This window comes from Beta vulgaris, chromosome 4, assembly GCF_026745355.1.
Source record: "Beta vulgaris subsp. vulgaris cultivar EL10 chromosome 4, EL10.2, whole genome shotgun sequence".
Classification (NCBI taxonomy): Eukaryota; Viridiplantae; Streptophyta; class Magnoliopsida; order Caryophyllales; family Amaranthaceae; genus Beta; species Beta vulgaris.
The window spans coordinates 2,505,003-2,530,700 of NC_079205.1; the positions used below are offsets into that span (position 1 = coordinate 2,505,003).

Consider the following 25,698-nt stretch of genomic DNA (forward strand, 5'->3'; position numbering starts at 1 on the left):
AAAAGTAGGCGATTTCTTACAAGATCAGCTCAATCCATAAAGACTAAAGGAAATAGAGAAATAGTTACTTAACACATGGTTTTTTTTTTCCCCTAGGCGGTTAAACATTAACATCTCAAAGATGTTATGTATCTTGTCAAAAAACTAACTTGGAAATGGACATCAAATTTGATTTTTCATCATCAAATTGTTTGCTATGGTCATGGACCCGTCAAAAGAAAAGAACAAAAACGAGAAGATATATTATGTAACCATGTAGCAATTAGCATGTGTCGATGTAGAAGATATTTCATCTGCCATATTTTCACTATCATATACTTCTATCAAAAATGGAAAGAAAAGATTAGACCACTTCTATATAAAAAAGGAAAAAGAGAAGATGGGACCACTAAATACATGCAATAATGCAAACAGATACCACCAATAATATAATTTCTGTTTAATAAAATCTATGAATGTGTTTTTGCATTACGACTAATTCTTTTCTCGGATGATACGCCCTGAATTATTGACCAACGTGCATTTGAAGTTTTCAAAAATAAAAATAGTATCTTGTCTTCAAATCATATTTTCCCTCACAAAGACTAACATGAGTATTGTAGTATAGTTGGTTAGTGTATTAACATATCAAATGAGAGGTTCGAGTCTTGAAACAAACATTTTTATTACTTAATGTCTCATTTGATTGTGTGGGGCCTGGGAGGAGGGGGGAAAGTACATGTGGCAGCATGTCATTTGTTTGTCTTAGATTTTAGATAGATACACGTATTGTTTATTTTTACTCATACCGTTCTTGCCAAACTAACGGTTAAAATGAACGTAATTGTCCGATAGATTAATAATAAGCCTTTATGTTCAATAGGCTACACCTCCAATTGGTTAAAAATGCTATAATTATAGTCTCCCTAATCCCTCCTCTTTAATAAGGAAAAGACAACAAAGTTGGATTTTGAGTTTATCAGTGACGACTTTTCTCAATTAATAAAGGAAAGCCATTTTTGTTATTCACTTCAAGTCTCAAATAATATTCCCTTAAATTGGGTCGAGTTAACTGTGCGAGGTTCCAATTTAATAAGACATTTCTCCTTACGATCCTATCCCCAAAAAGGAAGCAGAATAACTTTGACAAGCTCAAAAAAAAATTCAATCAATTTCATCAATCATATAAATTTTTGAAAGATCTGAGAAGAAGTTTTCTGAACTGCAAGCTAAAAATCTCTACACCCTCTAACTACAAAAGTCATTCAAGCAAACCAACAATAAAGAAAACCGCAGAATTGAAGATTATAAACAAAGTTTGATACTAATGATCATGTAACACAGCACACAGCACACAGATCTACCATAACATACTTTGCTTCCCTTTCTGTAGCTCCTGCAGATCATCACGCCAGCGAGCAAGCCTCGAGTCACCACCATAACCTTTAAAGGTGTATCGAATTAGACGAGGCCTCTTTAAGCAGATTACCTCTTATTTGAACTTCAGAAGATGGAACGAGTCGAGGCTGAACGAGATGAGCACTAACTGAACAAATCTTCCCATCTTCACCAAATGCAACAGTAGTAGGAACGAAGTTCAGAATTGAAGAACTTCAGCAAAAACTTGATACTTTTATCAGCTCCCTTTGTATGCCACAAAACTTCATGTATGAAATCTATAAACTGTAGGATTACAGTCTTCTAGTTTAAGTTTCTTAGCATGCCTTTAGAGTGCTTCATGATTAGCAAACGAAGCGAAATAAATACTATATTTATATAGTATTTTGTAGAGACAAGTACATAATTAACCGAAGAGCACACTTGGTTAAGTTAGCACTAAAGTTTTCACCAAAAAATAATTAGCACTAATGTACATGCAAACACTGAAATAAATCTATGTAATCATTCTATGTAGTGGCATGTTTCATGTAATGCACATTTCGTCTTTTTAGCCCGCCCATTTCTTTGATAAACTAACTGTCAAAATGCATATAGCCATTAGTTAGTTCAATAATAAACCTTCCAAGAGGCCACAACTCCAACTGGTAAAAAATGCTATAATTGTAGTCTCCTTCCTCTTCAACAAGAGAGACATGCAGCAAAGCTGGATCTTCAGTTCATCTAATAAGGTTTTTCTCAATTCATAAAGAAGCAAAGCCATTCCACTTCAAGGAGCCTTGCTGATTAAGCTAGGTCAGGTTGACTTGTGTGAGGTTCCGCTCTGATAAAGCACTTTAGCTCAAAAAATTCAATCAGTAAATCAATCATATGGATTTTTGAAAGATCTGAGAAGTTCAGGGATGTCATAGCCCAGCATGTCATCAACAGCCTGTACTTTTTGTGGTTTCAATTTTTCGAACTTGTCGAAGTTATAACCCCTGAGAACCTCCCTGAAGTGCTCCACATTGGGGAAGTCTCCTGCAGGTAAGTGAAACTCCCTTTGAACCTGCATGGAAAAAAAAGCAAATCCAATCGTGAGGGTTATGCTGTAGCCTATGTTACTCGAACACAGGTGTGAGTGTCGATATCTTCCATATATCACTTGGTTTCCTCTTTTTTCCCTCTTAATTTATATTTTTCTCATGAATATGTGGTTCAAGATATATTATTTGGTCTTAGATGAAAATTTGAAGTGTTGTGTAAAGATTACATACCCTTGTGAGTGTGAATGTCTTAAACAGATAGATATGATTATACAAACACTAGTCCAAAAGGAAGCAAGTAAGAAGAACAGCTAGGAACCTTTCTGAATTCATCTTCCAAGTTATCGATAAGCCTCTGTTGAGCCTTAGCCTTGCCTATCATTGCAGGCATCTCCTTCTTGAGATGACCAATGATATAGGCATGAATCTTTGCTGCCCTCGCACGCTTCACGTATTCGTTAATCTGTAAGATTGAACAACATTATTGGAGTTTCTTATATGAAGAAAGAGTCAAGTAATTACTGATTTTTAACATGTAATCAATAGGACTAGTATTATCATTCTTCCAAGTTCCAACTTTAGTTGCTTTCACTTATATCAGTCAAAAGAAATTCGGTAAACATACTCGGCGATCACAAGCCTTCTTTGGAATATCTTTTAGATCAGCAATCAGGTCATCATGTTCCTTCTCAAAAAGCTCTCGCCCAATTGGACCATCAATGGCTTCGTTTGAAGTCCTGTCATTGAATGATCTGCAGAAATGACAATGTCATTCATCAGAATGCACCAACATGATGAAAAATAATCATTTTTACTAAGCTACTATCACTATAAGTTATGAAGGATAGACATAATCAGGACTTAACCTACCCAATGTAAACACGGGTAACCTCCGGAGTATTTAGAACTTTCCCGAGTGACCACATCAAGGCTCCGTAAACCCTCATCAACTACCATAGATACCAAAAAAAGGAGATACATGATGAATCAAGGCAAAAGTAGATATAATATTTGGTTAGGTGCTAATTTCACCAAACACTTGAACAAAGCTATATAAGATAAGGCTGATCGCAAAATCTATATCAGCTGATGATCTCAATTCTCATCCCGTAACACCATATTAGTTAAACAAAAAACACAGGAATTTACAAAAAAAAAGTAGATAGAATGTAAATACATGAATAAAGTATACAAAACACGCTTGAAATTTTAAAAAGGTGCACAAAAACATTTAAAGTTGAGCAAAATACGTAAGAAATAAGTGGACCAACTAATCAAACGGTCTGATAGAGACTATTTGCTTGCTGAGTAGCAGTTAATTACCTGTTGTGTGTCCACTTGGTCTGCTTTGTTCAAAACAACACGAATCTTGTCATCATGACCCCGGAGAGAGTAGATTACACGCTTGAATTCATCACTAACATCAAGTTTATGGGGATCAAACAGCAGCAAGATAAGGTCACATTTAGCAGCAAACCAAGATGTTACTCCAGTAAAGTCATAGCTCCTTTGTGTTCGTTGTTTCTCCCCTGATAAAACCCCTGGGGTATCAACCAGAGTAATATGCTCCAAAAGCTTTAGAGCAAGAGAGCTCGAATTATCATTCTTAGTACTTAGTAGGAAAATATTCTAAATATATATGATCTGGTAACTCACTGGGTGTGGCATCTGAGAGCACTCAAATTTTGACAAAAAGGCAGTCCCAAACGCTGTGAGACCGCTGTATGGCATGTCTGCTTGAACAGCAATTGTGTTTCCTGGAATACTTCTTTCATCAGGACCATACTACACAAAAGAATAGAAATTATCCTCTTTTAAGGCTCTATAACAAGGAGGCAAAGTAGAAGAATATAACCGTTCAATTTTAAGCAAAGATAAAATACTAAAAAGGACTGAATTGATAGTTATAATCCATCATGTTTGTTACCGTAACGACGACAAATCTATCTGTGGTTGGCTCTGGTCCGATATGTGCTCCTATATATAATTAGTAAAACGTATGTCAGAAAATTCCATTACTAAGTAACAACGAACAATCCTTTAGCATACTATTTCCTCCATTTCGTTTTAATTGCGACACTTTGACTTTTTCACTATTCATACATATACTAACCTTAGACCTAACTTTTTCACAATAGATCTCTATGAATATTTTCAAATATCAACTTTTCTGACTTTTGATTGATAGATAATTGGAGATACTAATGCTAGAGTTGTTAACGAAGAGCGTGAAAGTCAAAGAGTTGCAATTGAAAAGAAACAAAGTGTGTGTGTGCGCGCGCGCATCAACTTTTATTACTTTTGATTGATAGATAATTGGAGATACTAATGGTAGAGTTGTGCGACGAAGAGCGTGAAAGTCAAAGAGTTGCAATTGAAAAGAAACAATGTGTGTGTGTGTGCGTGTGTGTGTGTGTGTGTGTGTGTGTGTGTGTGTGTGTGTGTGTGTCTATCAACTTTTCTTACTTCTGATTGATAGATAATTGGAGATACTTATGGTAGAGTTGTGCGACCAAGAGCGTGAAAGTCAAAGAGTTGCAATTGAAAAGAAAAGAAACAAAGTGTGTGAGTGTGTGCGTGTGTGTGCGTGCGTGCGCGCGTTAAAAATGAAATTGGAAGGACCAAAGATAATGCATGATTACCTGGATAACTACTTTTCAGCAAGTGTTTGATAAAAGTCGTCTTTCCGGTGGAATACTGCCCCAAAAGCATGACCATAGGCTTGGCATCAAAATCACTATTTGTCTGCCAACAAAGTTCAATTGGAAATCAGATCTCAATAGCAAGTTATTTTGACTAGATTCCAATAGAAAGTTTGGAAAACCATGACGCGAAATATTGACAGGAATTGAATTGTAAGGATCAGTAGCCTTCTTGCAGCAAACTAAATGGAATTTGATGAAATGGCCTCTCACTTACCAATAAAGGTGATGCAAAATTGTTGAAATGATAACTCGTCTCAAGTGGCTTCAAGTTCTGATTATACAACGTCTTAAGTCCATCAATTATAGATGTGACGGAGGATAATTGTATCTGAAAAGTAGCCAGTGAAAAATATCAGAAAAAACCAGATACATTACAGATAAGCTAAAGCCAGGCGTATTGCAAAGAAAATACTAGAAATCAATAACCTCTAATGAAGGCATTTAACAGGTCTGAGAAAAAAAAAAAAGACTTGTCTCATATAACATCATCTTACAAGGACATCAAAGGAGAGCATCCCCATCATGTCTTAGTGCAATTGCTGAAATGCAAAAAATCTCTGCAGCATGTTGATTTAGGTCTACACATAACATATTAACATGCAGGAAGTAGCACTATGACAATCTCGAAAGCTATGTTACTCAGAATTGGGTGCTTATGTCAGGTCCAGATATCCAACTTGCCGCTTTCATGAAAAACTTACCACAAATTTAGCCCAAAATGAAGTCTTGAGGATCCAAGACAGATTATTGAGGTGAAATGAAGAGTCCGTGTAACATAGCTTGAAAGTCACTAACATTATATGATTAAAGTAGATCATCCATCATCAAGGTCCATCCCTAAATTCACAGGTAACGACACCACCCGATGAACTAATATTGTTGAACTTGGAATGACCATACAATGCCATCGGAATCAAATATCACTCTAACAGTCAAGTTCATTGGCACAATTACACAAACATCATCTGAGAATCAAAAGCAAATGCCTAAGTTAAGTAAAAACAAGTAATCACTTGTTTTTATATATTAAGGGTTTATAAAAACTACATGCTGTACACAGGCAACAGTATGAACAAGTCCCTATTATCTTCATTTTTGTCAGCTTAAGATTACAGCGGAGACGAAATAAAAAAAAAAGGTGGCCATAATAAATTGACATAGCAGATCAAAGTATCAAATGATCGACTTATTCTTGAGCATAAAGAAGGTCATAGAAACCAACGCTGCAGATACTTATTTAAGATACACAAAATGCCTTTTAGTAAAAACGGACACATTAATTGACCAAAATTACATAACACCGGCTGTTACCAGCATAGATATGTCCTCGAGGACAGAGAGGGTATAAATATTATAAGCAACAAATCTAAAGAAGGAAGATGCTAGAAGTCTACGACCTAAGGATACTTGATACGTGATTTACCTTTTTTGATGATCTTGATGATGTAAACCAATGAGATGATCTCGTTGGCTGGAGTTTTTTACTCTCTGCATGATGGACAAGAAAAGTTAGACAAAAATGTATAAGAGAACCATTTCATATTGTTTTAAGGAAATAATTTAAAAAATCTACCATTCCCTGAATCTGATCTGAGTTTGCTCTTCTTTTTCTGTGTAAAAAAACAAAAAGAAGCTAGCTAAAACTTATATACACAATTGGGACAAGCACAAAAAAGCACACTTTATGATGGTAAAATATTACTTACAGTGATTTTTTCATTAAGACCCTGCATGGAAGGAGGCTCTAGAGTATCCCAATCAACTGCCACAAGAAGAGGAAATTCAATCCCCTTCGAGTTAAGATAATTTAGAAACAAACTCTCTCCACACCAGTTTAATATCCCAATTCAAAGTTGGGTGATACTACCTCCATCTGGATATCATTGTCACATCATAGTTCAAATCTATGTTGCTCGGACTCTTCATTTCACCTCAAGTACCCATGTCGGATCCTCGACACTCGGACATGGGTGTGACACTTGGACACTTTGTTTTGGGCTAAAACTAGAAAAAAATTCCAAAAAAATAGCCGAGTCGGATACTTAGACACGTATTCGTGTCGGACATGGGTACCCGAGTCTGAGCAACATAGGTTCAAATTACATTATCAACATGACAATCGGTCCAGACAGAGGGAGTATTTGTTTTGAGATAGAGAGGACCCAAGTTCACTAAGAAGGAACATTAATATATTTTATTCCTACAGTGCAAAAAAGTGTGCGAGACAATTTCATTGGGGATAAGTGAGTAGCCCTAAGTCTCCTTTACAACAGAGTGGCAGACTATTATCTAACAACCAAAGGAAGGCAAGACGGAAAACTACCACTCACATTCAGCTATCAGGAGATCTTGGTTTATTGTGTGCCCGGATTGCGCCAATGAAACTAACTACATTGCAATGAAAGAAAATTGGGAGAAAACAAACTTTGAGGTCTACAAGCTCAAAATTATTAGTAACATACACAAGTAAATGTAGGAATACTGACCTGCATGGCAGTAATGAACTCCTGGAGACCAAGAAATCCTTGTCGTTTGGCATCTGCTATGGCCCACACCTTTCAGAAAAGAAAAGCCAAAGCAAGGAAAAGAAAAGAAACTTTTAGAAAACAGTAGAGTAGAAGTTTTATTGTAAACTATGACAAGGTATACATAAGAAGATTCAACAATAAACCTAGTAATTCAACATTCCTAGACAAACTATAAGCCGCTTATAATCTAGCGACAGCCGATTTCAAAGGAGCGTCTGTTTCTTTCCAGATGTAATGTATAACTACCAAGTAGTAATAACGAATCTAAGTAAAAGACCAAAACGGAGGATAAAGAAACTTAAGGAAACAGTATTTTTCTCAAGTACTTTGTTCCTTTCCTAACGTCTAATTAACTCAGTGTTGCCTTATTCCCTAAATCCCATGTGAAGTGTAATTTGAAAAGACAATCCGATACATGCAACTGGTATAACGTTCACCTAATCTTACAAAATTAAATAGCAAATTGTGTTGCTGTACCCATTCTCTTACCGCGAATTTGGTAACATTGACCACTAAGTAAAATCAATATGAGTAGAATGTCCTTAAGAAACTCAAGGAAACAGTTTATCTTGGCTGCTTCAATTCCTTCCTGATATACAAGCCTTAACAGTTGATTTCACAGAAAAAACTCTGTTACTTTGGAGAATAAACTTAACAGCATACAAACTGGGAACTCTCGGACTGCCATTTACATTCAAGATGCAACCATCTACACTCATTAGCAATTTAGCATGCCATATTGCACCCTCTTATTGAAGGTAGTTTTTTTCCTATGAGATCAGCCCTTACAAAAAAAAAGTTGTCTTCCCTTCTAAGCTCATTATGTACCAGGACTAACAATGACATTCAGTTGTAGCTAGCATTTGGAAAGCTCTCAGTGTCTATGTTTCTGGGTAAAACTATACAGTCAAGTTCCAGTACTACCATTCCCAAAAGGCTTATCATTGATGCTCATATTCTATTGAGATTCGGCTCCAAACATTGGAATTGGTTCTACTGCTGCCTTGGGACCCAGATCTCATCCGCAATTGCTGCTATCTCTATTTGTTTCTGTAGTGCACTTTCAGTTACTTATTTTCCATGGATGAATGATATATTACTTGGTTGTAACTTTGATTATGAACAGTTAAGTAAAATCACCATAAAATAAGCCATTTTATGACGTCCATCATAAAATGTGTAACAAAAGATCCATCCTTGCAAGAATCTTATGTAATTTGAAAACATTAGATAGAAAGAAAAGAACTCATGAATTTTATCCAACTTCTTGCAAATTGTTACATTAACAAAATATCTAAGACCATAAGAGCTCCTAAATATGCTTCAGGCCAGTTAGTTATTTTGCTAACTTCTGTAGACATCCCATCGTCTTTCTCTAAATGTGCATGGTCAAATCATACTATATACTGCCATTATATGTATATGTTCTTGTCATGATTATGAATTTCGACGGATGGCTTTGTTTGGAAAATTGCTTTGGCAAGCTTTTTAAATTGGCTTCTAGCTTTTAGCTTATTAATGTAATCATATCCAACAAATATGTTTGATAAATAACTTCTTTACTGCAGCTTTCTAGCGACAATTATTGAAGATTTTTTCAGCAACAAAAATGAAAACCTTGGTCATATTGCATACTCATAACCAACAATTGATTTTACCAAATATCTTCATTAACACCTAATGCGGAGAGCATATAAAAGCAGTCCATAGAACTTGCTATTACCAGAGGTTCAAACAAACCATATCAACCAACCAACAACTCATTGCAAAATAAATCAAGCTAGACTTATGCCAAGCGGAAAGAGGAGAACCTCTAATCTCAAGATTGGGGGTTCAATCCTTAATGGGGCACTTTGGGAGAGGAGATCCCTTTACCCCCCCAAACCCAAGTGTCTAGCTTGCTCACTTGTGTCGGGTTTCCCTGTGAGAGGTTCCAGCCTCAATGCCTGATAACGCCCTTCATCTTACCTACCTAAGAAGAAAAAAATTCATTGCAGAACAAGGCCTAGATGTAGTGATGATACAATTTGGATATGAACAATTGACAACCCCCAGGCACACAAGGGGTGTTCTCAAGCTGAGTCTCGAGCTTTTTTAAGCTTAAAATTTTCTACTTATCTTAAAAACACAATTTATGTTCTTGGGTATCAAAACTATTTTCATAATTAAGTTTTAGCTACTACTTTTGACCTCACCATTATTGTGCATATCTTTTCTACGTAAAATAAAATTACTAGAAATTATTTTGAGCCAGTTCACGAGTTCTTGAGTCAAACATAGCTGCACCCAACTCATGAAAATTTCAAATCGAGTTCAAAGTGTTCACGAGTCAATTAGGCTCATTAGCAATCTTACCCCCACACTCAAACCTTAATAATAAGTATATAATACTACCTCCATTTCACAATAAGTGAAACACTTTCCTTATTTGGAATAGTCACAATAAGTGCAACCAAGCTCTAATTGATTAAAAAAGTTTCACTCTCATTACGAATATGTCACCAAAAATCAAGAGGAGACCATAACTTTTTTGTTTCATCACTCTACTTTATTGTGATCCCAACTTTCTCTCTACATTCACTTTCTCTATTTTTCACTTATTGTGAAACAGAAGAAGTATAAAAATAGTGGAATTTTTTCCTTGGATAATGCAAAATTGGGTTTTAATTCCCAAAATATGCCCAAAAAAACTAAAATTCCCTGCGTACCGTCCACGTAGGACGGCACGCGAGAATTTTTTTTTTTAGTAAAACCGCTACTTGCAATAGCGGTTTACAAGTGGCGAGAATTTTTTTTTTTTCAACTTAGGTAAAACCGCTACTCGGAGTAGCGGTTTATTATGAAAACTGCTATCTGCTTACCATATTTTGCCCAGGGTAAACCGCTACTCCGAGTAGCGGTTTATATTTATAAACCGCTACTCCGAGTAGAGGTTTATATTTATAAACCGCTACTCAGAGTAGCGGTTTATTTTAAAATTAAACCGCTACTTTGAGTAGCGGTTTCCGTGGGTTAAAACAAAAAAAAAATAATTTTCTCGCGTGCCGTCCTACGTGGACGGTACGCAGGGAATTGTAATTTTTTTGGGCATATTTTGGGAATTAAAACCCACTTTTGCATTATCTAAGGAAAAAATTCAAAAATAGTGGCAAAGTTGCATATTCCAATAATGGTGCTTAGTGAAACCACACTATCAAGCAAGAATAATTACATATACTTCCTCCTCCGTAACCAAATAAACGCAACAAATGAATATTTTATACCTCGTAAAACAATGCTCATTTGTTGCATTTATTATATTGCGGAGGAAGTATTAAACATTCATACTAACTGAAGAAACCCTAAAAAAAAAAGAGAAAGCGAAAAAAAAACCTGTTTAAGATCTTCTCTTGGCAAATCTGACATGCCAAAGAATTTAATTGCATCATTCCCCGTCAGTCGACCATCCCCATCTAAAAATTACACCATTAAAACCCAGAAAAATAAAAATAAAAAATTCAGTAAATATAAAGATTAAGTATTTAGCTTCATATAGTTACAATTAAAAAAATTAAAACAAACCCAGAAAATTAAACGATAAATAAAGAAATGGGTAACAAAATTCAGTACCAGAATCTGCAAAATTAAACCAATCTTGATATATTTTTCGTGACTCTTTTGAGCATAGGTTAATTGGAGTTCCTGAAATCTCCATAATTTTTCACCTTTGATAAAAATATTCATCAAAAATTTCATGTTAATAGAATGTTGAGCTTATAATTGTAACTTTTTTTGCTTCTAAATTTCCGCATTCGGATAATAATTATCGGAAATTCGACGGTAAAATAGGGTGGGAGAAATTTCAGTAAAACGACGCCGTTTTTGTGATTGGATGGTCGTTGGAAAACCGTTAAAATGATAATGACTATTGGAGTAAGCGACGTCGTTTTTACTTTTGGTGGGTTCGTCTTCGCGCCGTAACTTGATTTAGAGCCATGCGAGTTGGGAAGTCCGGATAGTATAAAGTAAAACTCTACAAGGTAGAATTGTATCTAAACTATTATTTTATAATTAAGGGTTCATATTGATGGGAGGAAAAAAAATTAGTGGGTGGATTTTGATGAGAAAAAAATAGGGGATTTTGGAAAGAGAATATACGAGCCATTGATTTTTTTTTTTAGAATTATTTTACAACTGAAGAGGATCCAATTTATTTGGATATGGGTGTGAAATTTGTATTTCATTCTTGATATTTTATTTTGATTTTGTATCTTATACTACATAAATTTTTGTTCTGACTTTATTCTAGTTTTATTCAATTTTTCTAAAATATGTATTCTATTGAGAACTTTTAAATATCTTAATTTTAAATAAAATCGCTATACAACGCATGGTATAAACTTTTGCTATCTTAAGCCTACACACGAACATATTGCCCATTTGCATGCCTCGACACATTGCCCATTTTCAGTCGGGTTGGTTCTCAGCCCAACTTAAGCACTAGGTATGGCCATCGACATTTTTTACTATCAACCCAATAATATTAAAAGCAAAAAAAAATTATGTAGTCTCTCTCTTACCACATATCATCAAGCCAAAACGCGTCATTTTACTCGACCAAGTTCATCTCACGACCTTGTGAATTTCGATTTATCTCCATTCTTCCTCTTTAATAATTCATAGTTTCCCTCTTCATGATTTGACAAGGCTGCAGCCGCAAGCCTTCGAAGGTTGAGAGAATGATTTTGTGTGTTGTTGTATTTTTTTCCTATTCACGTAAACTTTACACCCTAATAAAATACAAATGCTAAGCTGGGCTAAGTAATACATTGGGCCTCAAGAATAATACAACTAGGCCAAAGATACAAAACATAAACATCCGAATATAAGGGGCCATCAGCCATGGCTAAGATGTGATTTTGTTCAAGAGGGGTAGGAGCCGGTTTTGAGCCAAGCAACCCAGTCTCAGCAATAATATCAAGGGTGTATTTGCGCTGGGAGACAAAGAACCCATCAGCACTACGAGCAACTTCAAGACCAAGAAAATACTTCAGAGGGCCAAGATCTTTCATACGAAAACAATCACCCAGATATTGTTTGAAAGCAGTCAAAGTAGCAGGATCATTGCCAGAAATGATAATATCATCAACATACACGAGCACATTCAGGCGTATACCAGCACGACAATAAGTGAAAAGAGAATAATCTGAATAGGATTGAGAGAAACCATACTGGCGCAGAGAAGCAGCAAGCTTAGCAAACCAACAACGGGGAGCCTGACGAAGACCATAGAGAGATTTCTGCAACTTACACACCTGACCGGGATGATGAGGGGTGAAACCAGGAGGAAGTTTCATGTACACTCTTCATCTAGATCACCATGAAGAAAAGCATTATGCACATCCATCTGATGTACCTCCCAGTTTCGAGCAGCAGCAACCGCAAGAAAAGCACGAACAGTAACCACTTTAGCCACGGGAGCAAAAGTCTCATTATAGTCAATCCCTTCCACCTGATGATTACCCAAAATAACCAAACGAGCTTTGAGGCGTTCAACACTACCATCAGAGTTGTACTTGATCTTGTAAACCCATTTACATCCCAAAGCTTTCTTACCAGGAGGAAGAGAGGTCATCACCCAAGTCTGGTTATCCTCCAGTGCCGCGATCTCTTTTTGCATGGCATCGCGCCAACCAGAAGAGGTCATGGCCTCTGTAAAAGTGCGGGGCTCAACCACCGCATCAACAGCTGCAAGAAAGGCACGGGTGGGGCAAAGAAAAATTATCACAATTCACAAAGTGAGCTATAGAATAAGGAGTAGTACCTGAGGGACTGGGAGCATGCAATGAACCTGGAGGGGGAGTCTCGGAATCTGCAGAATGAGCCACAAAGTCCCGCAATAAAACACTAGGTTGTTTGATACGATGACCACGACCAAGTTCAGGGGAAGAAACGGACTCGGAGGAGAGAGAGTGTCCGCGAGAGGGGATTCGGAGGAAGCTGGGCTGGCGAGCTCAACGCGAGCTGGGCCAGCGGGAAGGGAATCAGCATCGGGGTCGGGGGAAGAAAGGGCTGGGCCTGGAGGGGAGGATGGGCCGGTTTGTGGTGATGGTGAGAAGGAGCTGGGCAGAGTTTGTGTTTGGGAGGCTGCTGGGCCGAGAGGTACAAGGGAGGAAGGAGGCTCGTCGGGAAAGATAGAAGGAGAAGGTAAGAAGTCAGGGGTTGTGGCAGGAGAGGGAGATGCATAGGGGAAATGTTGTTCATAGAAAAGCACATCACGAGAAACAAAAATAGTGTGAGTCTCCAAATCATACAACTTCCACCCTTTCTTACCCGGAGAATACCCAATAAAAACACACTTTCGACTCCTAGGAGCAAACTTATCACCCTTCGCCTTTTGATTATGAGCAAAGCACAAACATCCAAAGACACGTAAAAGATCAAATTCAGGAGCATGACCAAATAGCATTTCATACGGAGTGATGTTCCCCAAAACACCAGAAGGAGTACGGTTAATAATATGAACGGCCGCGAGGACACACTCACCCCAAAAATCGATAGGTAAGCTAGCCTGAAACATTAAGCTACGACTCACATTCAATATATGTTGATGTTTTCTCTCAACTCGCCCATTTTGTTGAGGGGTGCCAGTACATGAGGTCTGAAAAAGAATCCCGTTTGCAGCAAAGAAATCATGAAGACAATTAAATTCCGTGCCATTGTCACTTCTAACCACCTTAACATCAGTATCAAATTGACGACGCACCATAGCACAAAAAGAAATGAAATGTTGATAAACCTCAGTTTTATTATGTAACAAGTAAACCCAGACGGCACGAGAATAGTCATCAACAAGAGTTAAAAAATAAGAGGCACCACAAGAAGAAGGCACACTATAAGGTCCCCACAAATCACAATGAACTAGTTCAAACACACGACTAGCTTTATTCAAACTAACAGGAAAACTATCTCGTGTTTGTTTCGCCATAGGACAAATATCACAAACTCTAGTCAATTTCTTCCTAAGAGAACTAGACCGAACAGCAGGAAGCATCTTCACAACTTTCTCCGAAGGATGACCTAACCTTTGATGCCACAGGTCAAACAAGCTCAAATCTGAGTCACCAACAGCATGTGCCACAGCCACCTTGTGAAAGAAGTAGAGTCCCCCTCGCCGTTCACCTGCTCCAATCAGAGTCCCTGAAGGTAGGTCCTGTATAGCACACAAAGAAGGAGTGAATTGGACAGTACATTGATTATCCGACACCAAATGTGACACAGAGATCAAGCTACAATTAAATTCAGGCACAAACAATACATCACGCAAAACAAGATAAGGGGCAAGATAAACATCTCCTGTCTTCGTGGCATAGGCGGTATTCCCATTGGGAAGACCAACTGGGCGCCCACTCACCTCGCGCACATTACGCAAACAGGACAAAGTACCAGTAATGTGATGCGACGCTCCTGTGTCAATGATCCAAGCAATATCACACAACTCACCCGTCATACGGTCACCGTTATTAGTTTCGTTGTTAATGAGATTCATAAGTGTTTGGATCTGCTCAGGAGTAAGATTGACCAGGGGAGTTCCACCTTCACCACCAACATTAAATGTGCCATCTTGAACAACGTTGACTCGAGCCCCCCCTGTCCCCTTACTTTGCCCACTGCCACTGTGGCCACCACTGCCACGGCCACTCCCAGCAGATGCGGACTGACCACCAGCCCCGGACGCGACCAACCCGCCAGCAGCCCCGCTATCGGACCGCCCTGCTGCAGCGTTGCGGGCGCGAATACGTTCTTCGTACCATGCCGGATTCCCGTGAATCTTGAAGCATGTCCCTACTTCATGCCCTTGTTTCTTGCAATGTGTGCACACCAATTTACTTTTATCAATGCGATCGAGTCGCCCTCTCCCACGTTCACTGCTTACAAGAAACGCATGAACGTTCTCTTGAGTGTCCTTGCCACGAGCACCCATGCGCGACTGCTCCTCTTGGATCAACACTTGATACGCGCGATTCAAGTCACCTAAGGGTTGCTGGGACAGCAAGTTAGTACGCACAGCGCCGTACTTCGGATCGAGTCCGATCAAGAATTGGTGGAAGATCTCCTCTTCCCTATCCTTCGCCAATTTAGCCCCAAGACCACAAACACACTGCTTGCACTCACACAAAGGTACAGGTTTCAATCTTGCCAGTTCATCATACAATCCCGTGAGTTTAGTATAATATTCATCCACTTTCATGGTGTCGGTTTGCTTGCAATCAGTAATGGCCGCCTTAATCTGCTGTATACGAGGTCCGTTAGCAACACAAAATCTCCGCTCGAGATATTCCCACAACTCCTTAGCGTTGTCGTGCATCGGTATTGTAGTCGCAATACGTGGTTCCATACTCCTCAAAAGCCATGAAACAATCATTGAATGCACCGTTTCCCAGTCCAGTAGTGCATTCGGTTCACTCGGTTTCTCAACCGAACCATCAACAAACACGAACTTACGTCGTGCTCGCAAGGAGAGCGTCATCGCTCTGGCCCAGGCCACGTAATTCTCCCCGGAGAACATCACGTGGCTGATCATATTGCCCGGCTGATCGCCGGAGCCCAAGTAATATGGGGAGGTGGCGTTCACCTGCCACTCCCCTTTCGTCACAGGAATTACCTGCTTTTCGTCCCCCATCGCTGAGTTTTTCTCCTTACCGCTTCACACGTGCGAAGCCAAGTCTCAGATAAGAGTCGCCGGAAAAATTCGTCACGCACGGTCTTCGATCACCGTGGCTCTGATACCATGACAAGGCTGCAGCCGCAAGCCTTCGAAGGTTGAGAGAATGATTTTGTGTGTTGTTGTATTTTTTTCCTATTCACGTAAACTTTACACCCTAATAAAATACAAATGCTAAGCTGGGCTAAGTAATACATTGGGCCTCAAGAATAATACAACTAGGCCAAAGATACAAAACATAATATGCACAACATTATGTATAGTCCAACATGATTGGATCAAAGTCCTCTTAATACATTTTAGTGAAAGTATTGGGTCAGACCGTCTGACCCAATACTTTCCGTCGGACTGGCTGAGTCCAACTTAACGCGCGCGGGTTTACAAGCGAAGCTGAGTTTAGTTTGTTTATGAGTAACTAAGTAAGTTATGACGAATTGTCCGCGACCTAATTCACGACCAAAAATGTAGGATTCACGAACATCTTCCATTGGACGACCTAGAATTCTGCCGATATTGGAAGAGAGAGAATGACGTTGTGTTTTTTGTTGGGGTGGTTGTTGCGGTGGTTGTTGTGGTGGTGGTGGTAAGCCATTACAGAATTGACAGTTACCCATTTTGAGGAGAGAGAAAGTAGATATGGTAATGGAGGAAGAAAAGAGTGAAATGTAAGGAGGATTATATATGTGTGAAGAAGGAGAGAGAGAATTTAGATAATTTGAAGAGCTGACATTTTCAATGTAAGAAGAGTTGACATTTTCAATGCGGCAGTGACATTTTCAATCTACACGGTGGTAGTGATGGACGATTTTCAATGTAAGAAGCGGTTTTTGACGATTTCTGATGTTGTTCTTGGAGGAGTGGGTTTTTGACATGGTGGTGGACTGGTGGTGTTCTGAACATGAGTATGGAGTATCAGCTAAGAGGAATGAAGAAGAAGGAGAAAGTGAGAGAAAGTAGAGGTTAATGTTTTCTTTTCTTTTCAGTTGGACTTTGTTTTCTTTTCAGTTGGACTTTCTTTTCTTTCAGTTGGACTTTCTTTTCTTTCAGTTAGACTTTGTTTTCTTTCAGTTAGACTTTGTTTTCTTTCAGTTAGACTTTGTTTTCTTCAGTTGGACTTTCTTTTCTTTTCAGTTGGACTTTATTTTCTTTCAGTTAGACTTTCTTTTTTTTCAGTTGGACCTTCTTTTCTTTCAGTTGGACCAACTGAAAGAAATAATGGGCCAACTGAAAGAAATAATGGACTAACTGAAACAAAATGAAGACTACCTGAAGAAAAATGTAGACTACCTGAAAAATAATAAAAACCAACTAAAACCCAAATAAGTCTAACTGAAGCACAAAAACCCACTGAAAAACAAAGAAGACTAACTGAAAACAAAATGAAGACTACCTGAAAAAAATTGGAACCACCTGAAAAAAAATGAAGACTACCTGAAAAAAATTGGAACCACCTGAAAATCGTCCGACCAAGATTATGGTCGGACGAATCCGACACAATACGTTCTCTACATTTTATTATTGTTGATTTAATTCTCTCTTGCAAACCCAAACTTATAATTAATTTACGATCGACAAGGTTTGTCAATGAGCAACAATATTTAATTGTCACTCACCCTCCTACTTTTTCATATTCTTATTGAATAGAAGTATCAATTAATGAACTAATTGGCAAGAATAATTCCTAGAACAAATTTCGACCTAAATTGACTTACTAAAGTGGTTAAAAAGTATCAAGTGGCACCTTTTTATTAGCTCTTTCATATTTTTATATCCCTCATTTTAAACGTAAACCTTGAAAATGAATGGTCATACATACATGGTTGCAAGAAAGGAAGAACAAATACTCGATGATATTGCAACTTGATAATATGAGCTTACAACCAACTTACAAAAATAAACCACTTGTTCTGTTCCCAATAATTTACACAAATAAATAAATGATGACAAGCCTAATATCTTCCGGAAGAAAGTACAAATCATATGTCGTTGTGAAGATGCTTAAGTACAAGAATCAAACCAAACAAGGCTTTAGAATCTACAAATGGATGATGATGTGAAAGAATTGCGGTTAGGTGCACAACATGGAGAAACTCACTATAACGAACTCAATGGTGTCTCTTGGCAGGAGGACCAAACTAAGACTGTCAAACCAGCCGCCTCCTCGCCACCCTCACTCACTCCGACTGATGGCAAAAGAGCTTCTAAGAAATGAAGGACCATAAGATCAGAGAAGCAAAGGTTGGATTATCTTGCTTGCCAAATGATGATGCTTTTGTCTGTTAGATACCAATGGTTTTTCCGAGCAGCCAAAGTACTAAGGATAACTCGATACCAAAAATGAGTTGAAGCCAAGTTCGATCCAACATGAATCCATAAACTGTGATTCCAGCTTTGTTGTTCTCAAAATATGTCACTGCCACACAACCAAGGAAAAGACAGCAATAAGCTTCAATAATTTTCTAACATATGACAATTTTGACATCAATTATCCCATATCTTACAAAATATAATTCGCCTTTTTTAAGCAGTGTTAAGTCTTACTCCTACCACTTTGCCTACCATAAAAGAGAAGTGGTGGGGGTGGACTTATGTCTCTAAAAGGGAAAGGTTGTGGAAGAAGTTGTGGGTCTTATATCTTGAATAGGAATAAGTAACAATATGATAACGTCATAAAAACACAAAAGAGAAAGTGGGTAAACGAAGAAAAACAAAGGGATTAACTCCCAAACCTACGTATTATTTCTGGATAATCAAAAGGTGATAGTACGTAGTTTAGATAGATGGATGAAACTTGGGTTATTTGTGAGGATATGTGCTTTAGAATTATAGGATTCAAAGAGTAACAATACGTGTTTGAAATGAAAAGATTTGCACTTACCAAGAGCTTGTCGTTTCTGGAAACCGATTGAGCTGTAGGCATAAGCAGGGAGAAACTTGGTGTTATCAACATCATCCTCTTCTGATCCAGCTTCATCTTCATCTGAATCTCCACTTCTAGCATCAAAGAAACCTGGACTTGCTGCACCACCAGTACTGGTGTTCTGGGCTACTGGTGTTTCGGTCTCAGAGGTGGTAAAAAAGGAGTCAATTGTTGCACAAACATGCCACTTGGTAGAAAGAGCGGTGACAGCCTGAGCTTTGTGTGTTATTTTTGTAGCACTTCGCAATATTATTGCAAGTCCGGTCATTAGAGTCATGGAGCTTAGCTGCACAGATTATAAAGAATAAAGTTCTGTTATTACAGTCTCTTCAATTTCTTGCTTTCTGTCATTCAATTTCTTGATTTTCAGACCAAACCTTTTTACATAAATAAAGGTGATAACGGTTTTGTCTACAGCCATCCCTTAATTAGCTCAATATTACAGAATCATTCCCTATTTTAACTTTTCATATAACCATGCATACCAGCACATTTTCACTGAAGTGCTCACAATTTGTTTCATAGGTAGTATTCGTAGTAATGAATGACGGTAATGGTGATATATGTATAGGTAATTTTAGCAAGGAAAGTCCAATGCCAATATCCATGGGAAGTTGGGAACTATAATGATAGTTTCTTTACAGATATTCTTAGGAGTTAATTACCATTACCATTACCATGCTAGCAAAACAGTAATAAATGTCTTGACTATGGAAGATATTGTTACCTTTGACAACAAAAAGAAGTTAGTGGGTGGTAAAAAGGATAATACTCACTACTCCACATATGAATAAGTCAATCAAGCTGAAATTAAAGGATTCCTTTTTCTCACTTTTAGCAGAGATAATGGGCGAGTTTTAGCACAAAGGAATTTTGGGCAAGAGAGACTTACAGCAAGCTCTCCAGCTCTGAAAATGCTCATATCTGCATGGTTTTTGGTGGTGAACAGCAGGGCTGCAAATTGGCTTGAAGTGATAATTGTCAAGGCATATAAGATAAATGCACGATAACGATGGCTTATGATCCTCAAGTGCCTCCTGATCCGAAGGTGTTCCACCAAAACAGACCCGACATCTGAATCTACTTGGAATACGGTGGCAAAGTCCTTCAGCCGTAGGATCTGGAGGTAGCAGATCAAACGAAAGAGGACGCACACCAGGAAAAAGACTAATGTTCTATAGAGCCAAGAGATCAGCTCCAATGAGCATGCTACAATGTCACTCAAGATGATGTTACCCAAGAAGGGAATTTGAGAGGACCCAGAAGAGTACCACCATACTTTATAGGTGCATTCAGCTACAAAACATGGGAGGACAAAGATAGACAATATCTTCAGTGATCTCTGCAGAAGCATAAAAAGATAAACTTGCATCATTATCATGATTATCCTTAAAACCACAATATTAGTAATTAGTATAACAAAAAGGGTATTCACAGATTCACTAACTGTTTCCCCCAAGATAAGAGGTATATTTACATTCTTACTTGGTCACGTACTCGTACCCGCAGTACGATACGTATCCTGGGTACACGTACCCTTTACTAAAATTTCAAAATCTTGTCGTTTTCTGTCCCCGTACCCGAATCCGCACCCCGTACATGTATCCCTCTATGTGCAACCTAGCCTAGTAGGATAAAACTGTCAATATATCTATTTACTGTACCTCTTGTAACGCTCAAAATTCATAGGGCCTACCACTTAGCACTAAACATTCTTCTCAACCAATCTCTTAAGTAGCAATGACAAAAATAGATCACTTTTACATGTGATAGTTTTGGTTTAAAGTAAAGTATTCTCATGGGCCATGATGTGAAGTATTAAAGTATCATGAACAGCTTGAAGTTTCACGCCTAAGTGCAAGTAGGATGGATTTTATTTTACATGAAAAGGAGAATGTTCAATTAATCTAAAATGTCCAGTTACAGCATGGAGTGGACTATAACAGAAACCACGGGAGCCTACAAGTTGCAACTAATAAGAAATCCATGACATTTCCAGCCTATGTACTCGCAAAACAGACTCTTATCTGAACACCCCGGACCCAAATCGTACCTGAAATAACATGACTCGGTTCCAAATCAACCTAAACAGTCAATAAATGTGACTAATAGTGAGTAATTTATTATGATAAGCTAATTGAAACTTGAAAGTATTCTCAGGTATGATCAAATTCCTTAGAAAATGAATAAGTGATCACCAAATATGACTCAAATCAAACCCCATCCAAACGACTTATTTGTCACTCTCTTTTAGATAGGGACATATTAATCATGCGTATTAATGTATGCCAATTGCCAAACTAACCAAGGTTTACTAGAGGAATAATCTAGACAATTAAGAAAAGCTAATCGTTATCGGTCCCAAATCATGCCAGAGATTCTTCTAATTTACGCGTACAATCAATCCCGTAATGTGTGCAGGATGTACAGCATGGGATGAATGAATACTCTAAGGAACAATAATGTATGGCTCTACACTAACCAAATTTTACACATCACACATGACACCAAAAGAAACCAAGCAATAATACAATCAGTGCCACAATTGTGGAATCCAACAAACGTGCAATCAGGAAACATCCAGAGAACAAAAATTTCCCTTTCTTCTCCTATATAATAAATTAGTAATATTGTGCCACAGAATAAATTGTAAAAAATAGAAGAAAACTAGATCTGACGTAGTGAGAAAGAAACAGGCTGGTAGCCAACCTTAAATTGACCATAACTCCATTAGAACAAACAAGCTTCACACAACTGGATTCCAATCAATTACTCTCAATCAACATCAACAATATACAAATTTTTCACTGAGATCAGATTAGATGCAACCAAAGAAACTAAAACAAATAGCATATTTGGACCATTTAGCAAACATGAAGTAGGGGACCAATTTCAAGGATCATATTCGCTAGTTTTTCGTAATACTCCCTCCGGTCTTTATTAGTTTACCCGTATTCCTTTTTGGGATGTTCTTTATTCGTTTACCCTTTCTTTTGTTTCTATTTTTGAAATAGGACCCCTAACTTTTCATCACACATATATTCAATTTTAATATAAAATAATAGTTTCTCTTTCTTTCTATGACCCACAACATTATTTCTCCTAAAATACTGTGCGAAATAAAGGGGTAAACTAATAAAGGCCGGAGGGAGTATATCCTAAACCGAAGAGAATTCTATTCGCTATCAGTTCGCAAATATCATATTAATAATTAAAAAACACCAGTCATTGAATAATTTACATCAATAGAACAACAGAAGTAAGCATAATTTGGATAAAAGTAAAATCATCCATCAATTCATACAATCAGAAAACAAGTTGTAAAACATTAATGAGCAAGCAACAAAGTTGACTAGTAATAAAAGTTATTTAATGAATGGAGAAAGCAAAAATAGTCAAGGAACCAATTTGATCACAGTAATACACATAGATTAACAACTAGCTCTATTTAGTACTACCAATCATCATACAAAATCATAGAAAAAATGACACAAAAACATCATTAAAGGGGAACAATTGAAAGAGTAAATCATCAAAAATAAGCAGGCCAGCTGTTAAAAAAGGAATTAAAGAAACACCCAAATCCGATAATCAATAATTCTAGAAACATGATGCATCAACCCCAAAAAAGGAAAAAAAAAAAAAAAAAAAAACTGGGGATCAAATCTAGAAACAATTTTCACCCAAATCAAAATCAAAACTCATGTCACCCATCTAATTATATTGAACAATTGACTAATAATGAAAGCTAATTCCACAAAACTAATCACAAATTCACCCAATTCAATCAAAATCAAGCAACCCCATTGATGAAATTGATCAAAAATTCACCCAATTCAATCAAAATCAAGCAACCCCATTAATGAAATTGATCAAAAATTCACCCAATTCAATCAAAATCAAGCAACCCCATTAATGAAATTGATCATAAGTTCACCCAATTCAATCAAAATCAAGCAACCCCATTAATCTAAATCACCAATGCAATTCCACAAACCAATGAAAACCCAATTGACAAACATGAATCATCATAAGAAATGGTCTTTCTAGAGAAAAAAAAAACTATAACCAAATCATTGATCAATGCTAAATTTAACCAAGCAACAAAAAAAAAACAGAGACAAAAAAAACATACATTAAGTTCTGTAGTATAATGATGTCGAACAGAATCACTCTCATCCACAAGTTTATCAAGGAACAAAAACCTTCTTAAGCCATACTTTCGTACAAACTGAGAAATACAAACAAATGACAACGTTGCAATGCTTGATAGAGATAGCTGCACAAGGGTATCATAAGGACGATCATGTTTGGCGTCGCAAGTAGGACAGGCAAGGTAAAAATGGGAAAATGCCGGCACTACGATTGCGAATACTAAAAATACAAACCATGACAAGAATGCAGTGTATATGTTTGATTGATCGACACACATCCAACGAAGGTAAGAACGAAAACTATGGAGTTCATCATGAGCATGGGATAATAATCTGTTGAATGATTTTCTTTGGGTTCGAGCACGGGGTAATAAGGTGTCTCTTGGTGTTCCATCATCACCCATTTTTATGATTGTTTGATGTTTTTTGTGATGGTTTTTGGTTGTGATGGTGAGGATTTGGGAGAGAAAGAAGGGTGGAGGAGTGTGGAGAGAAAATTGAGTTGAGGGTGTTTATATATGGAGTTTGTTTTTGTATGTATATGAATATAGTAATTTCTAACTGGAAAAAAGAATGGCAACAGGTAACAACTAACAAGCGCTCCTGTGGCGTTAGATAAGATAAGTAAAAAGTTGTTCCTTTACATTACCTAAGTTAGGGGTGCTTATCGCATGATTCGAATCCAAACTGTATTGGGCTCGGCTCTTCTACGCTCTTTTATCATTTACCTCGACTTGGCTCGTGAGCTCGACGACCTCGATAACTGAAGCTCGGCTCGAACTCGTGAGCTTCACTAAATGTTAAGCTCGGCTTAGTTGTGCTCTAGAGTTGGACTCGTCTTTGTTAGGCTCAAGCTCGCTTTGAGACAAATTAAAAATAAACTAACACAACATTAAACGAAAAAAAAAATCATATCCGAAATTTTAAAAAATTGTTGATAGGTCTTGTAGAATAATAGACTAAGTTCAAAAAATAACATGAATAAACATATTTTATTTCATTTTTTTACATGCTAATCAAATGAATTACTTGCAAATATACATAAAAAATACACAAACTAGATCTAAAAGGATACAAAAAGAAAGGCATGAATTGTTTGATGTAAAAATTTGTACAAAAGGATACGTATTATTAATAACTTTTTAAAGTGTTTTCATTTATAATAAATTTTTAAAGTGCTCTAAATTATAATAAATTTTTATATAAAAAAACAACCGAGCTTGTTCAAGAGATTTTCGAGTCGAGCTTGGCCTAGTTCGACTCGTTAAGGTCTCGAGCCGAGCCCGAATCAGAGCTACCACGAGACGAGTTTTGATCAACTCGAGCCCGAAATGTTCGCGAATAGACCGAGCTCATTATCACTTCTAACCTAAGCCCCATCTTCTTGACTTTTTTTAGTTATTGTTTCATATTCACAATAAATCTCCATTTTACTCTCATGGAGAGTGTCTCTACCCAATCATTGAGTTATGATTACCAATCTATTGTGCTTTATTTATCCAAGTATTGGAATTTATTTCTCTACTCGTGAGAATTTTTTGGGACTAAGTTTTTAATTTCGTAGGAAAATTTAATTCGTTGATGAAGATGTTCATACTGTCGCTATAGATATTAATTCTACATCCTCAATTGACTGTATCAGATTTAGTTCTCTTTCGAAATTACAAAAGATCAAAAGATCTTTCGTGAAAGGTTGTATCAAATAACGATGTAAAAAAGGATGTGCATAAGTGTTATATCTTATTCTATAATTATCGTAGTTTTGCTAATTGAAATATGACACTGACCAACAGATTAATCCAAACATGAGTCATTTTGATCAAGTTGTCTTAATATGTAAATATCCTACATTTTATATAGAATTTGATGTATTAAAAAAGCAACTCGAAATTATTATGAAATCGAACACAAACCTAACTAGTTTCTCCTGATTGCGGCTATATACGTACTTCACCCACTTTATAAAGAGAGCAAATCGAATACTTTGATCCTTTGTCAATCTTTTAATATGATATAAATATATGATCTACTTGTTCCATGTGATTTTAGTACTACACTACTAGTCTATTACTGAAGCCAATTGATTTGTGGCACTTTGCCCATAAGTCATTTAACTATACGTCGACCATATGCTACCAACTTACCAACAACTACACAAACAAAAAGTTGTTTGTTCTTTACATGAATATGAGATATACTAACTATTAAGTACGGCTATGCCTACACTATCTATATGTATACCTAAAAGTATCGTCTAATTACGATACAATACGATACGACACGTT

The 25,698-nt window shown here is 37.2% G+C and overlaps 2 protein-coding genes across 5 annotated transcripts; both read right to left on the reverse strand.

The window, feature by feature from the left end:
• Positions 1 to 1,136: 1,136 nt before the first annotated feature.
• LOC104891736 (EH domain-containing protein 1) lies at positions 1,137 to 11,516 on the reverse strand. Of its 4 annotated transcripts, XM_010677482.4 has the most exons (16): positions 11,245 to 11,516; positions 11,008 to 11,087; positions 7,594 to 7,662; positions 7,438 to 7,495; positions 6,814 to 6,869; positions 6,681 to 6,717; positions 6,531 to 6,595; positions 5,322 to 5,435; positions 5,045 to 5,147; positions 4,330 to 4,379; positions 4,059 to 4,187; positions 3,726 to 3,977; positions 3,273 to 3,352; positions 3,028 to 3,154; positions 2,722 to 2,865; positions 1,137 to 2,425 (listed from the first exon to the last, which is right to left on the reverse strand). In XM_010677482.4, the coding sequence occupies exons 1-16, from the start codon at positions 11,327 to 11,329 to the stop codon at positions 2,240 to 2,242; spliced, it is 1,635 nt and encodes a 544-aa protein (XP_010675784.1). In that variant the 5' UTR covers positions 11,330 to 11,516; the 3' UTR covers positions 1,137 to 2,239. The 4 variants fall into 4 exon arrangements, with proteins under 4 accessions (XP_010675784.1, XP_048498486.1, XP_048498489.1 ...); XM_048642529.1 differs by lacking the exon at positions 11,245 to 11,516 and having other exon boundaries at positions 7,438 to 7,491; positions 11,008 to 11,079; XM_048642532.1 differs by lacking the exon at positions 11,245 to 11,516 and having other exon boundaries at positions 6,814 to 6,897; positions 7,438 to 7,491; positions 11,008 to 11,079.
• A 6,650-nt stretch (positions 11,517 to 18,166) lies between these two features.
• Positions 18,167 to 23,942, reverse strand: LOC104891734 (hypothetical protein). The gene is made up of 4 exons (XM_010677480.4): positions 23,395 to 23,942; positions 20,152 to 20,601; positions 19,218 to 19,545; positions 18,167 to 18,752 (listed from the first exon to the last, which is right to left on the reverse strand). The coding sequence occupies exons 1-4, from the start codon at positions 23,815 to 23,817 to the stop codon at positions 18,619 to 18,621; spliced, it is 1,335 nt and encodes a 444-aa protein (XP_010675782.1). The 5' UTR covers positions 23,818 to 23,942; the 3' UTR covers positions 18,167 to 18,618.
• Positions 23,943 to 25,698: the final 1,756 nt, after the last annotated feature.

Excerpts from the sequence above, each read along its gene's own strand:
- LOC104891734 (XM_010677480.4), bottom strand. The coding sequence starts at position 23,817 with ATGGGTGATGATGGAACACCAAGAGACACCTTATTACCCCGTGCTCGA. Across the intron at positions 20,602-23,394 it reads ATTATACTACAGAACTTAAT|AGATCACTGAAGATATTGTC; the intron begins GTATGTTTTTTT and ends ATGCTTCTGCAG. Across the intron at positions 19,546-20,151 it reads TCAGAGCTGGAGAGCTTGCT|CTAAGCTCCATGACTCTAAT; the intron begins GTAAGTCTCTCT and ends TAATCTGTGCAG.
- LOC104891736 (XM_010677482.4), bottom strand. The coding sequence starts at position 11,329 with ATGGAGATTTCAGGAACTCCAATTAACCTATGCTCAAAAGAGTCACGA. Across the intron at positions 6,596-6,680 it reads CAGATCAGATTCAGGGAATG|AGAGTAAAAAACTCCAGCCA; the intron begins GTAGATTTTTTA and ends TCCATCATGCAG. Across the intron at positions 2,866-3,027 it reads AGAAGGCTTGTGATCGCCGA|ATTAACGAATACGTGAAGCG; the intron begins GTATGTTTACCG and ends TCAATCTTACAG.